Source organism: Pomacea canaliculata, linkage group LG1 (assembly GCF_003073045.1).
Source record: "Pomacea canaliculata isolate SZHN2017 linkage group LG1, ASM307304v1, whole genome shotgun sequence".
NCBI lineage: Eukaryota > Metazoa > Mollusca > Gastropoda > Architaenioglossa > Ampullariidae > Pomacea > Pomacea canaliculata.
The window spans coordinates 28,001,120-28,016,350 of record NC_037590.1 but is presented as its reverse complement, the minus strand read 5'-3'; the positions used below and the strand labels follow the sequence as shown (position 1 = coordinate 28,016,350).

At 44.9% G+C, this 15,231-nt stretch overlaps 1 protein-coding gene across 3 annotated transcripts in view; it reads right to left on the bottom strand.

Moving 5' to 3' along the window:
- LOC112574948 (cAMP-dependent protein kinase regulatory subunit) overlaps positions 1–15,231 on the bottom strand; it is a 91,534-nt gene that overhangs the window by 70,614 nt on the left and 5,689 nt on the right. The window contains exon 1 of one of the 3 annotated variants that reach the window (XM_025256374.1): positions 13,671–15,108. The exons of 1 other annotated variant lie outside the window; for it this stretch is intronic. In XM_025256374.1, the coding sequence (XP_025112159.1) occupies positions 13,671–13,976 (306 nt within the window). In that variant the 5' untranslated portion in view covers positions 13,977–15,108. Of the gene's footprint in view, positions 1–11,827; positions 11,888–13,670; positions 15,109–15,231 lie in introns of those variants that run through there. One more of the 3 variants, XM_025256401.1, reaches the window with a different exon arrangement.

The following is a 15,231-nucleotide window of genomic DNA, read 5'->3' as shown; positions in this document are numbered from 1 at the left end:
TATTCTGTATGTAAGAAACGCTATCAGAAAGCGGATAGTTTTATAACGTCTGCCTGCACTGCGCATGCTCTAAACCTCGTCTCTGCTCGTCTCGCTTTTACTCCGATCGTATAACAGACATTTTAATGCTCCGATGGGTAGGGTGTGGGCTTTTAGCAGATAAATAAAACATCTAGTTTTGAAAGAGCAGAAAATAAGTGGAAGAAGAGCAGAGGAACTTAAGGAATGAAAACGGACGTTCTCGGCGTATCGGCATGTGTATTTGCAAACATTTTTTTTTCAAACAAACGGAACAAAAAGAAGTCAGCGCCTGGAGACCACCCACTCCGGTTGGTACGAGCGCAGCAATTGACGCCCATTGCATTATCTACAAAACTGCGAACATTTCCACACTATCGATTAGCTCCGGTAAGCTGAAAGAAAGAGAATTTTAGGATTAGGAATGTTCGGGGTGGATTAACAAAGCCAACAAAAGACAGCTAAGGACTTTTAAAAAATGACAGTTTTGATTCTAACAACAACATGGATTTCTCTATGACTAAGAGAAGGTCCAATGCCGTGTTATCGATGGACGATGTCAGCCGACTGACTTGACGTGCAGACAAACAAGAAATTGATTACACTGTCAGGATGCCAAATTTCTTTCCGGAAATCAAAATTTTCCGATTCCTCAAACACCAGGACTTGTTACGATAATGTCATGTGGACCATTAATGTTTAATTACCACCGACTGCAAAAGAAAAGAAGAAAAGAAATGTTGTTAAAGAAGACTCTACCTAATTCACTTAACAATTTCACGCAGACAAGCACCCTTGCACGTGAACGAAAGCACGTGGGCAGGCAAGAATACGAACACACATTAGAGCAGGTAGAGAAACGTGAGCGAGCGGTGACAAGCAGCCCTGCCACAAAGACAGCTACATCGGGGTTTTACGGATAATACCAATAAAAAAAAACCACACACACATATAAGCCTCAGCTTTCCGCGATTAGCTGTGTTCTGGGGATTTCTCCGTCTTGATTTCCCTTCCCACTAATGACCATCGTTTTGAGAGAGCGCTGAGGAATCGCTACAAAAAAGACCGCCATAATCTTGAGCGCGAGCACCACTCTTTTTTATTCATCTTCTTGGACTCTGCTTTAATCCCTACTCAGACACGACCCCGCACCTCCAGACGGACGTAAGTGGACGTCTGGCGAAAAAGCAGCTGTCTCGCCATGAAGAGTACCTGTCCAGGTCGTCTCGTCTGCTTTCAACGCCCGTGACCAGGGTTGCCGTTCATGCCGGAAGCAAGCCTGACAAGATTACGTAGGGAAGTAGAGGTTGGGGGTGGAGTGAAGAGCGCCACAAACAAGAAGAGGGCGAGCGGTCCTTTCTTAATGAATGCCTAATGATATTACTGTGGTCATCTGCAGGCTCAACCGCGGGTGTAAATGTAATATAAAAACTATGTTAATGGTCCCAAAAATGCCTTATCCTGGGGGCTCAGGGAAATTAAGTTCACCCCACACCTCACCCGATACAAAAGCAACCTTTGCGATCTTATCTTCATGCCTTCGAAGAGCTCCTGGGTATTCTCATTTCCTACATCGTGAAAAAAGAAATAAAGCATAAAATTCTACACCATTTTCTGCCATCAAGATCCGACTGAAGCACCTTTGCCATAATACTCTTTTAAACCTCTGTGAATTTTCAGCAGGAGCATTAGATGCCATGGGCAAGGGCAAACTTTCATTCTTTTAAATATTATCAGACCGTTGTGCTAGTGTTGCTGCCACCGGGCTTCTAATGATGCTTCGTTGTCACTTCTTTCGAGAGACTCTCTGAGCTGACTACTATAAGACAATACATGGAGAGTTACAGCTATACTTATATTCTCTCTCCGTTCTGAAGTATTCTAACATCCGTGACGGTCTAATCTCTTTCTTTTCTTCCAACCATAACTCTTCTCAATCAATCCTTCGATTTTACTGCAGCTATTGTCTGTATTCCCAAGCACGTCAGACCATCTCAGGAAAAAACGGTTCTTCGAAATTAATACAGTTTGGTCAAATGTCACAAAGTACAGCAACAATCTTCAAAACAAAGGCACTTAATAATGCTATCAAAATCATACAAAATAAACAATTAAAATATGCGCGCCTTTATTCAATAGAAATCTTATTTCTCAGTGCGCATGACGCATGCATGATGTAACCCAGTGGTTCTCAAAGTGTGGTCCACGGGCCACTAGTGGTCCGCGGGCATAAGTCAGGTGGTCCGCGGCTGACAGTCGTCATATGTCAGCAAAGTGATGTTGAAAGTGATGCATTCCTGGCATTAACATTTTTTACTTAGGTAAAGTGGTCCGCGGTCCGAAATACTTTGAGAACCACTGATGTAACCGACAAGATGCATGGCCAGTTCTGACGTCACCTGACTACGGCAGCTCCAGCACTGAGCTTGGGAAGACACTGAGGACATATAAAAAAATATCAACAATGGTGCTTCGTACGTATCATTACTTCCCATAAGCTGCGGTGATAAGAGATAAAAACAATGGTGATAAGAGATACAAAGAGCGGTGATAAGAAATACATGTCAACAGCTCATTCACGTTGCCTGGTAACGCCAGTTTCCGATAAAAAGGGCTGCGACGATCAAAAGACCAGAGACTGATTGTCTGAAAAGAATCATAAATTGATGTTAAAAGTCGACTGCGAAAAATGAAAATCCAGCACAAACAAGCATTCTATACATACTGATTTGTGCGCCTGTTTGATACGTTTCACCTAAATGACCCTCTTAGGTCCTGCCCAACATAATCGACCAAACATGAAACAAAAATTCCCCTTAAAGCTTCCAGAGAGACGCATAGTTCTGAAAGGTTCACTCAGTTTGATCCTCTTCCATGTTAAACTCCTTTTTTCGTATAATTCACTGTCACACGTGCCAACCCAATAAGGCTGCTTCTATTAAGAGTGATGCCCACACAATTTCAAGAAAATTAAACGTTTGCTAGTGGTATTTCACAGTTCATCTGCTTTATAAAACCTCTTTTATTTTACATAGTCCCTGCCTTTCAAGGTACAATACATTTCTGCAAACCCTATAACTTAATTAATCCTAGTAATGCTTCATTTTTTTTCAAATCCATCATTTCTCAAATACAGTGAATTAAAATCGAAAAAACGACTGAGAGAGCTTTGCAAATCAAATGTGGCAATACGATGACGGGGTTTCCTGTTTTAGACCCCATGCATCAATGAATAATTCATGAAGCTCATCAGAAGATCTGCATGCAGCGCTTGCCAATGTCAGATAAAGCCAGGTGTAAATATGCCACGCGAATAATCGATCGGTAAGAAGCAGCATCATAAAATACGTCATCATATGCAATTTATCACCTGAATGATTACAGTCCAAACATCACAAATGACAACCTCTTGTACATGTTGTCATCTCAACGATTCCAAAATAAACATGCATGCTCGACTGTGTGGCAACCATAAGTTGTTTACTATGACCCTCATGGCATCATTACCTGCTTAATGTTTATCAGACACCTTCAGGCTGACAGAGGCTAACGACGAATATGAAAAGCTACCTCCTATCTTTTTTCACAATCCTCTCTTCGGTTAACGGAAATGAAAATAAAATAAAATGCACTGCAGCATACGCTCAGATGCGAGGCAAAGTAAAATTATCAAACAAGACATCCCTGTGCAGTAAGCACGCCTCGCTGAACACGCTAACGAAGCATCGATTACATCCCAGTGCACTCCCTCAGCGCACCACAAGCTCTTTTCACAAAGGTAATTATAGTGCTGTCCGCTTGGCGTACTTATACAAGCCATTTGCATTATTAAGTGTTCTAGCTACTGATCACCGGAAAAGCAAATAGAATAACCTCTGAACTCATGTCATTGTGTATTTCTATATTGTGCAAATCTAGGAGCCATTTACATCCGAACAAGTCGGCTGAAGAATTATTTCTATATGTTCGTACAATGACAGTAGTCTTGCTGCACAATTCTCCCTGAGCTTGGTTTTATCTATCTTATTTGTTCTGTTTGCTGCTGTTGGTTTTTGTTTTATGCTGTTTGTTTGTTTGTTTGTTTGTTTGTTTGTTTGTTTGTTTTGGGGGGGTAGTATTTTTAAGGCTAAAATTTCAAAACTTTCCGATGACATGTATACGTGTGAAGACTTCAAAATTACTCTTAACTTGCTGGTCAGAAGTAGAACGTCAAGTTTAACGAAGTCGACGTCCACCAGAGACCGGCGATTTCAGAAATTTTGAGGACCGCAAAAGAAACTCACCCTTGATGTCCGACGCCGACATCAAATTCGAAAAAAATACTGCCATCATTATATTTTTCAAGTATAACATTGGAATTCTTAAGCTGCAGAACGTTGATCTGCCTATTGGAAGAACAAAACGTGTGACATCGTACTAATGTAACGCAAGCACTTTTCTCGCAAAGGGAAACATAAAAGTTGTTAAAACACCGCCCAAGAAAATGTACCCGTGGAACCCGCAAATACATATGTCCGACTGTACTGCTTCAATGCACATACTACAAAGCGCATAGTAGTAAGGAAGATCAATCAAAACACAATGGACATAGATTCAATTTAATAATAATAATGGTGTGAGCTCTCCACGCATTACAAGCACAAAAACACAAGACAGACTAAATTCCTGTGGTTCCCTAAAGTTAATAGGAACGCCAGGTCGTTCTTCTGCCGGATAACATTCATACATCAAGAAGTCAATTAAAAATCTACAGTCATTGGACTGGAATAGAATATATCTATAAACAAACACCTCATCAAGAGAATATCCAGACGATCATAAAGCAAAAATTGCAGTACATTTCTTTTTTTTTTTTAAATTCCATTTTCCTGTAAACACTGACGCAATAGTATTTCCATCAATGCACGTATCAATCTATGTCTTCCTTACTTGGGGTTATTATTATGAAAAGTAGATTTATTTATTTCTCAACCAAAGAGTCGACTAAGCGTGATTTACAAAACAAGCAACTTTAAAATACAGACTGAAACTAAACAAAAAAAACAAAAAAAAAAACCGTTGAAACACAGACCAAACTTGCTATCAAGTATACAGAAATAGTACAACAAACAAATACAAGGAAAAGAAAATACTTGACACAAGCATGAACACAGCATCAAAAGGATGACACTAAGACGTGGCGAGGCCAAGCAGAGAGCTTAGATATATCTAAGCTCTCTGGGCCAAGTCTACAGCTATGTGCTAAGCCACTCGACGACTTTCAGCAGACACAGTCACAGTGCTCACACCTCAAGAAGCCCACAGCATGCAGGAATGCATGTCCCCACGGCGACAAAGACAAGCCGACACATGTCCGGCGTGCACGCTGATTGCTGCCAAAGACACAAAAAGCTGTGCAAAACAGCTCACAAAACATCAGAAGGTGTCAGTCCTTCCTGCAGATGCAACAAGATCCACAGCCCAAAGCGTTTAGGAGATAAGAAAGTGTCAAATATGCGGTGACAAGATGGAGAAGATACGGCTACAGAGACCGCTAGACGACAAAATCATGCTCGCGCAGGCAAAAAAAAAAAAAAAAAAAAAAAAAAACAAAAAAAAAGAAAAAAAGAAACAAACAATCCTGAGCAGAAGCAGGCAGCAAAAACAAAAACATGGATGAACAGTTGATATCGAAAACGACGAAAATCACCGGCAACGAGCGAAAGAAGACGAAGGATGACTGTTAAAAAATAGAAGAGGAGGGGGAGCAGTCAACCTCTACTCTTATCGAAAAATAAACACTACAATGCCTTTATGAACAACATATTCCAGCTTGTGTTGTCCAAATTAGATCATTTCCGCTAGTTTATCTGATGGTCTTCTCAGATGGCTGCTTCACAAGTTTCGAAGAGCTCCACACAATATATTACTCGTATAGTTTCGGGTCCTCTTAACCGAACACATTTTGCCAGAGCGTCAGACTTCGACATTCCCATCCCCGGTGTTACCTTGAGACGTTGCCATAGTTACGTTACTTTTTCTCTGAGCGCTGCGATGCCGCTCTGACGTCTCGTTGGTATTCCAAGTGTCTTAGACTCCGATTAACGAACCTTCGATACTGAAAACTATCAGCCGCCCGGGTGTTCAGGTCACCCAGTGGACGTCCAGTCCACTCCAGCACATTTGTCAGCCACAGCTTCTTCTGTTTACCCACGCGTCTTTTGCCCCTAACGTTACCCTGCAAGACTGGCTTAGGAATGCCGCCATGTCGGGTGAGATGGCCGAATCAGCGTAACTTGGAGCGTTTCACGGTTGTGAGGAGTGGATCCTGGTCCCCCACCAGACTACGAACCAGGTTTCGCACGAAGTCGTTCGTCTTTTCCTCTCTATAGGAGATACGAAGCATTCTCCTATAGCACTTCTTCTCAAACGCTGCTACCTTCCGCTCCTGGTCCGTTAGCAGCGTCCAGGTCTCGGAGCCGTACAGCAGAACTCTGGGACGACTAGAGACTTGTAGAGTCGAAATTTCGTAGCAAACGAGATCCTTTTGCTATTCCATATTCGACTCAGTCTCGTCATCGCCGCAGTTGCGGCTTCTAACCTGGCACGAACAACTTCGGCACTACTCCCGTCGCTGGTGAGGGTGGAACCCAGGTACTTGAAGGTCTGAACCTGCTCCAGAGTTTTCCCGTTCAGTTTAATGTCAGCCTCTGCTGGACTGATGGCATTCGCCAGGACCTTGCTCTTCTCCGTGCTGATCTCCATCCCGTAATGACGTGCGCAAGTGTCTAGCCTGTTGGTAAGGTCCTGTAACTCGCTGTCCTGTAACCAGCTATTAGAGCTATATCATCAGCAAAGCGGAGATTACTGATCGGTCTCCCTCCGATCGAAACGGAGGGTTCGTGGCCTTCAACGCGCTGCTCATTACCTTCTCCAAATAGATGTTGAACAGCACCGGAGAGAGAGGGCAGCCCTGGCGGATACCCATGGTCATGGGGAAGGGCTTCCCCACTTTGTTGTGCAACTGACCGGAACTCGTAGATCTATCATAGAGGCCTATAATAGTCCGGATCAGACCCTCATCCACTTGGAATGACCGAAGGGTGTCCCACAGTCCCTCATGCCAGACCCGGTCGACAGCCTTTTTGAAGTCCACAAAGTTATGGTATACTGAATTACCGTGCTGCATGTGTTTCTTCACCATGGCCCTCAAGCTGAAGATATGTTCGATCGTGCTTCGGCCGGCCATAATCCGGCTTGTTCTTCAGCTAGAATCGACTCTGCGGAGGCGGTGAGTCGTCGGTGGAGAACACGCAGCATAACTTTGCTGGCGTGACAAATGAGGCTAATCGTTGGGTAATTCTCGCATTTGGAACTGTTTCCAGACTTTGGCAGCGGTACCACGAGGGACCGCAGCCACTCCGGCCACTGCTTGGTTCGCCAGATTTTGCGACATATCTTGGTAAGTACGTCAGTTACCTCCTCACCCATTCCCTTGATCAGTTCCGCTGGGACACTATCGATATCAGCAGCTTTTCCGGACAGAATGTCCCTTATTGCCGCCTCGACCTCCGCCCTCAGGACCTCTGAGCCCGGAGTACCCTCTGCGGATGGCCGCGCCCCTTCGGGGACGGTACTATCCTTCTCGATAGGGGCTTTATAAAGCTCGCTGCAATATTCTGTGAATCGATTGAGGACCTCCGTTTGACTCTTCAACAGGCGGCCCTGTTTGTCCTCAATTTTCATCACTCCCTTCCGCGGACCGTCTCGGGAGAGTGTTCTCAGTAACGCGAACGCCTTCCGATAGTCGCCCCGATTTCGTCACACCTTGCCTCGATCCAAGCCTCCTTGGCGGCTTTGATGTTTTTACGCACTTTCCGGTGCACTTTCCCGTATGCCGCGTCCGCCTCAGGACTCCGACGCCTTTGAGCTCTCAAGGTTTTCCTGAGCTCACAAAGTTTGAGAACTTTCTTTGTGATCCAGGGCAACTTTGTTGGCGCTTTCCTCCCCAGTACTTTGTCTGCTGAGGAGTGGAGAACCTGTTTGACGTTATCCGAGAGGATGTTTACGTCAAATTCGCCATCTAGTAGGTTCAGGGCCGAGAACCGCCCGCCTACTTCGACGCGAAAGGCAGCCGCGACTCCAGGATCTTGGAGTTTTTCCGTGCACCATCGAATGCGTGTGCCATTATCTCGGCGCTTCGATGAGACCTTCAAGCGCAGGGAAGCCATCACGAGCTTATGGTCTGACCCGATGTCCGCACCCGGGTACGCTCGTGTCCCTGCCTGCATGATGCTTGAACGAAAGCGTCGAGGGACCAGCACATAATCAATCTGATTGTTCACCGCGCCGTCGGGTGAACACCAGGTAGCCAGCCGAGAAGATTTGTGTGGAAACAAAGTGCTAGATACAGTCAGGCCATGGGCCCCGGCGAACTCCAGCAAACGCCTTCCGCGGTCGTTGGTCGTTCCTAGACCGAACCGACCCACGGTGCCGGCCCATTCGCCGAATTCGTCTGAGCCGACCTTGGCGTTCCAGTCACCTACAACCGCGAGAAAATCCTTTTTTGGGATCTCCGGCATCGCTTCTTCCAGCTGTTCATAGAACGCCTCCACCTCGTTGTCACCTGGGTCGGAGTGAGGCGCATGAACTGTAATGACTGATAAGTTTTGTGGCTTGGCCGCTATATGAATGGTTGCGAGTCTGCTCGAGATGGGCTCCCAACATGTTCGACAATAAAAGCATTAGGTTGAACACGCAGCCTGTGCTAGAATTTATTTCATAATGCTTGCTTTAAATGAACAGCGAACACCAGTTTGTGTAAGCCTCTGATAGTTGAGATGTGTATAACTTATACTACTAATGGCTTTGCAAAAGAAGTGGTCCTGGAGATTAAAACTCGCTTGTAAAAAATATGGCCTTCGTCGAAGAAAACACTGACCAAGTTACAAATCCACAATACACGATGAGAAGGGCTCCAATATGCTGTGATTAATGAGCCAAAAAACCTAATAGCTGTTCCATCAAAGGCAAATTTGCAATTTTGTCTAGGATTACAGGCTGTGAAAGAACAGGCTATTTAAACAGGAAAAATATAGAATAAAAACTGCTTCTTGCTGTTTGATGTCGGAGAACGTGCTGGTCAGTATGCTGTCTAAACGCCAACACGCGCATGTATGCAGTCTCTCCTATTTCAAGTGATCATCCATTGCGGGTCTAAACTATACGGGAAAGAAAATTTCATATTATGACAGCAGACTAGCTCCAAACAACCAATGCATCTTTAACAACAACAAAAAAAAAGACTTTAAAAATGGCAGCAATTATTTTAAACGCAAGTGATTATTATCCCAGAAATTACTACAACTATACTCATGGAAATCAAATATTATATTGCTGGCTTCCCTACAGGCTGTCTAACCATGATTTAGCCACCACAATGCGAGATTTGTGATTAGGCAGTTAATAAGTATCTGCAGTGGCAGACAAAAACCTTTATTGTACCAGAATGGAATAGAAATTATGTTCTTTTTGCAGATGTCAGTGTAGCAAACCAAGCACTAAATACAGCAGTGAAGTAAAAATAATAACAATAATAAAATTCAAAAGCAGAAACATACTTACTATTTTACAAAAGCTACACTGAAATCTATAAGCACATATTCCACTTTAACCTATAAACCTATCCTGGTATGTGACTTGTTAAGAACAGCTTCCCTATTTATCAGTGTTCAGCAAATAAACACGTCTGCTCTATAAAAAGAACATGCTTTCTATATCTTTCTCGTACAATGAAGGTTGTAATTTAAATCATATTCTGAAAAAAAACTGGTGAAGTTTTTCAAAGTGTTTCAAGTCTGTTAATATCGACACGGACAGCAAAAAAGCGTGGTGAGGAAGAGTGGTGCATGCACACGGCACGGGAGCCGGGTTGTTATTGAGCGCCTCAAAGCCAATAACGTCTAACATTTCCTCAGGACCAAACAGACATTTGCGTAGCGTTCATTTGATCAAGGCAACGATTTCACACGAGACAACAAAAATGCGGAACGACATTTCGTGTCTTGTCTCTTGACACGCTCTCCGTCAACGTGTCCAATTCTTTGGCTTTTAGCGCAGCCTCAAAACGGGTGTTAATGTCTCTTGTTTCCACATCCGTGCGTGCATGTGAGTGTGTGTGCACGCCCATGAGTGTGTGTGTGTGTGTGTGTGCACCCAAGCGTGTGTGTGTACGTATATAAAGTAACCATTTTCCTGTCCTGTCAACAGCGAGTCTCATATTACGTCCAGCACTGGAGTCGCCTGTACTCTCTGGCTGAAGAGAAATTCAAGTCACGTACACTCTCGTGCTGTCGTTTATTTCTAAGCACCGACTTCACCCGTCGTTTAGCGAGGAGGCGCAGTCCTCACCCCACCCTCCGTGTAAGCTGCTGAAGAACTTGTTCTGAGCTGCCTGGGATGGACTCTGTGAAATAGCTCACGCTTGTCTGATTCCGCGGTTCACAGATGTGCGTCAGCTATAAAGTCCCGTGGCCATTTTCCATTAGCAGTGGATGAAAATAAAGCCATCTCCGTTCGGGTTTGGGTTTGGTTTTTTTTTTTTTTTTTAAACCTGACAACCGAGTTGTCAGCTAGCCGACATCAGGCCATGCTTCAAATCAACTACCCTCTTCTTCCCATCCATCTTACTAATTATCAGGTCACTGCCTAAATCGCAAGGATAAACTTCATCCTTGTCCTTAATCTTCACTGACAGCTGGAGCGATCAATGGGGTACACATTGTTTTAATCTAATTACACACCCTGTCACTGTCAACTCTTGAATATGCTCTGGAGGGAGGGAAGATCGCCCTGTGCTGATGCAATATTTCGGTTATATGTTACACGTCTTCGGCAAATCTTAGTGTTGTACACCGAGCCAGCAACTGAGGCTATATCACGGCAAGGCAGCCAGCACTGTAAACAGATGCCACATGCAGAGAAAGAACAAACAAGCGGATCTTTAAACAAAATACGTGACTTAAATGGACTCAGGTATAAACAACAACCCACGCCACAGACGTAGACGTCTAGCAAATATGACACTACACACATATACCTCAGGGTATTGCTGTTCCGACTAGCGCTCGTGATTGTGATGTCTGCGGTAAACCAAATCCTGACATTAATAACCTTGATTCTCTACGCCTATACCATTAGCAGCTTAGGCTGATGTTCACACCAGGATGATGTAGGAATCAGACACTCGAGACCGACTAAAACAAGAAAAATCCTAGCACCGTGAGAAATCCCACGCCACACAGCACCTAGCGTTAATCATTGTTCGTCTAGTTGTGCAGCATATTTACGTCTGGGAAGAAACCCTCCGAGCCATGGTGAAGTCCTAGTCTATTAACACAAAACATGGCTTTCACCTGTCACCATTCAAAAGATGTGACCTCATTCTGTCTCCTGTTCCAAACAATTAACAATGCCCTTAAGAAAAGCAAATCCGACAGGATGGAAGAAAACTACTTCGCAAGCATCAGCGCATCCCCTCCTGCTTTGTAAGCTTCAAACGTCAAGCTATACATATCACTCTTTCATCATCTGTCTTCATTAGGGCAGCCCAAGAATTGTGCTCGCTGCTTGGACTTCAGTGCCAACAAAAAGGGTTGTCTCACTCGGATTTCACTTTTGGTTACAGCAAAACAGAAACCCTCTTTTTTTAGCCACTGAAGGTTCTGTGAGATATACTTTCAGTCTGTCGCGGCTGGTTGGAAAAGAACACCATTAAAAAAAAAAGCTGCACCACACCAGCGCATTTTAGCGGCTTCACTGAAGGACTTACCACAGAGTTGATCGAGCTTCCCTCGTGTGCTCCTTCACCGAACATCAGTAGCTTTTTCTTCCTTGCTACAACCAGTAATGAGAGGCATACTTTGTTTACTTCGTGGCAACTAAATTTCTCTTTTCGCGAATTGCAGCCTGGTAGATATCGGCAAACCAATCGAACCACGGTAGCAGACTCACGGATTTTATTTTAAAGTAGTATCGATCACATTAATGAGCATCAGTCGTTTCCCGACCTTTTCCTCCGGCACACGTAAAAACTCGCTTCTCCCTCCGGCCTTGTATTTCCCCGTGAAAATGTAGTCACATGCCCGCGTCTGGTGCTGTCTGCGGTCAGATGTGAGCAAACATCGGGCAACCTAGACAGATAAGGGATGCGAAACCCGAGACACTGGAAACGGCTGACGAACATTCTCCTAAACACAGAAGGTGCCTTCACGCATGCTTAGCAAACGGCAGATGTCTAGAAAACGAAAAGGCAATGCTCCTGGCAGCTACTCGCCAGAGTAATTCGGGCAACTACATTTGGGTCTTTCTTCAGTTACTTAATAACTGTTTTGCGGTTGCATTTCGGCCTGTGAGGCAATGCTACAGATACCTGTCATTTCTCTCAGCACTCCAGACTCTTCAAGCACGTGGAGGAGGTAATGAAGGGAAAGTGGCGGCCACCTGAGCCTTAACACAGGACCTCCGCAGCTTCATAATCAAGGGTCTGTAACCGCGCCGAAGCATTCATTTTGGTGCTGGCAGGTCCTCTTCTGATGGCAGCTCACACATGAGCATACCCGCTGGGCTCTCATCAATCTCACAAAACAACTTGCCTTGCTGAACTCGCGTCTCCACATCTCAGTGTGTTCTCCCTACCAACATCATAAAATAGTTTGCCACAGACATTCATTCACTTCGTCAAACTACGTGCATATATATCAACATAACTCTCAATATTAAGGAACTTGTAAAGATTTTACAGTATGCGACAGCTTCCGGGTCTTCGGGTTTAAAGTAGACCGTTCAGTGCAGGTGGGAAGAAGAGTGTTTTATAACGGACCCATAAACGAAATTTTAAATAAAGTTTTTTGCCAGAGGTTTTGCACGCACTCATTTAAAATAACTGTGAGAACAACTCTCCAAAAGTCGACGTCTAGTCTGAATACGCGATCGGTGTGTGCACAGGAAAATCGAGGCAACACCGATATCCTCAGAATATTTAAAAAGCATCATAAGACAGACAGAATACTAGCACCGAACGAGGCCCAAAATATAGGAAAACCATAACTTCAACTACACATGAACACATATTAATAGGCATTTTTGCTTTTTCCTTACTGTGGGGGTGTGTGTGGTGCATGTTCACGGCCCCCACTTTCTAACAACCCGAGACCTTCGCAGCGAGCTGATAGGTCGGAACTACTAGGAACACCGGGCTTTCGGCAAGCGGCAAATCAAAAGGCCGTGGATCCATATTCTGCCTGTGGGCGCCGGGCGCCACCACCCACATCTCATTTTGCAGGCGATGCCTACTAACAGCTTTTCGTGCGAGGCAAGTCTATCGCTGAGCCCTCGTCCCACGTTACTTATGACTTGTTTACTGTTCACAGAGGAGTGCTTTTATTAGCATGGCCACAGTGTAATCAAGGTAAAATGAAAGATGGTCTTTGAGCACATCAGTTTTTTTTTGTACTTTCATCTCATCGTCCTCATTCCTTTCTTTCGTCGCTTTCGTGAACTTGTGTAGGTTGCGGGCATTTGTTTATGGCGCGCGTGTGCGTGTGAATATGAACTTGGAGCGAGGCATGTCTGCGTTATCTAATGGAGCTTTGCTATTACCATGATCATCTTACCTCTGCTCCTCTTAACGATTCTGGTTCCTGCGGCAGCTGGTGTTGACTTGCAGGGCGTTGCGGTGGCTCTGCGTGGCTTTCATCGTGTAATTCCTGCTGGAGCTCCTGCTCACCCTGCCTTTCAGAAAATGCTGGACAACACGTTTGTGAGGAGGGGGCAGGGAAGTGGGGATCAACAGGGAAACAAGTTCTCTCTGCCGCCTGGAGCCTGTTGTCAGTGTCTACAGGACGGTAGCTCCCTTCACAACCTACATCTTCATTGGAAGGAATGACTGCATCACGCAACTTTCGTAGCTTGTTGCCCATTCTGCCAAACTGATCTTAATGTAATATTCTTTTTCCTGCTGCTAAGCAGAGGAAACCGTTCCGATGACCTGCAACTGCCTGTTCAATCTTGTCACAGTTTCATAATTTAAATAATGGTTATTTCTGTGAACTCGATGGTCTAATCACTCTCCTCTAATATGCGGCCTGGTTCACTAACTGACATGCAAACTCAAAGTATTATTTATCAATGCGCTGAAAAAAAATTAAAATTCTACAATCAGAGTTCTACTGACCTGCTGTCTTTCCCAAAACGTCAAGGCCAAATTTTTGGCACTCACTTGCTGAAGAACTTAGTTACACGCTTAGAAGTGTGAGGATGTAGAAGAAAGCTCTCTTCTCCAAGACTATACTGTTCGGGCTCTATAAACTATGTTGCTTGCTCCGGTCCGAAAAGCGAAAGAGTATTCAACACGTTGTCCCGGCCACGCGAACTTGATAACCTCACAAAACCAGCGACCAGTCACACGCCAACATGTTTAGACGCTTCTCCCACTCGCGGAACAAACATGCCGTGTCCAAAACAGGAAAAAGCACCAACCAATAAATAAATAACACAGGAAAAAAACAACGCTGCCTGGAAAACACTGCAGGACGGCAGCGCTAGCATGCACATCAATAGCCACTACGCTTGTTCCGTGTCGGGCTGCTGCGGTCCCGTGATCACAGCTTCGTCCGCACACACGTGCCTGATCGGGCGAGCGCGGAAATTTGCTGCGATTTTTACAAACTTATTATTCATTTACTGCAGGTCACGTCGCGTGGAACAGACAACGAGAAGGAATCATCCGCAGAGTGATGCGAAAGCCGATGTGACAAGAGGCTGCGGTTTGTGGCGGTGCCGGCCTGTACCGTGTGTCGTAGTCACCGCTGCCACTGTATGGCAGAGCCTGCACGCTCGCCACAGCCCACTCCACTGGTACCAGCGGTCCTGCGCGCTCTCAATCCAGTCCAGTTTGGCCTCTCGCTGCGCAATCAATGACCCTGCATCAGCGCCATCCAGCCTACTTTTTATCTACAATCATTTCCTGGCACGGTGGGGACTTTCTTTTATCTTCCCCTCTTCCTCCAACTAGGAGTTTGTTCCGCTTACCACCACCGCTACTGCTACAGTGGAGAGGGCTTTCTCGTAAGCTCGTTGCAATGTGTTGCCGATCTCAGTCACCGTGGAGTCAGTTACTGTAGCGACCAGTCCGTCCTGTTTTTGCACATTATATACACAAGCAATTAGTAAACC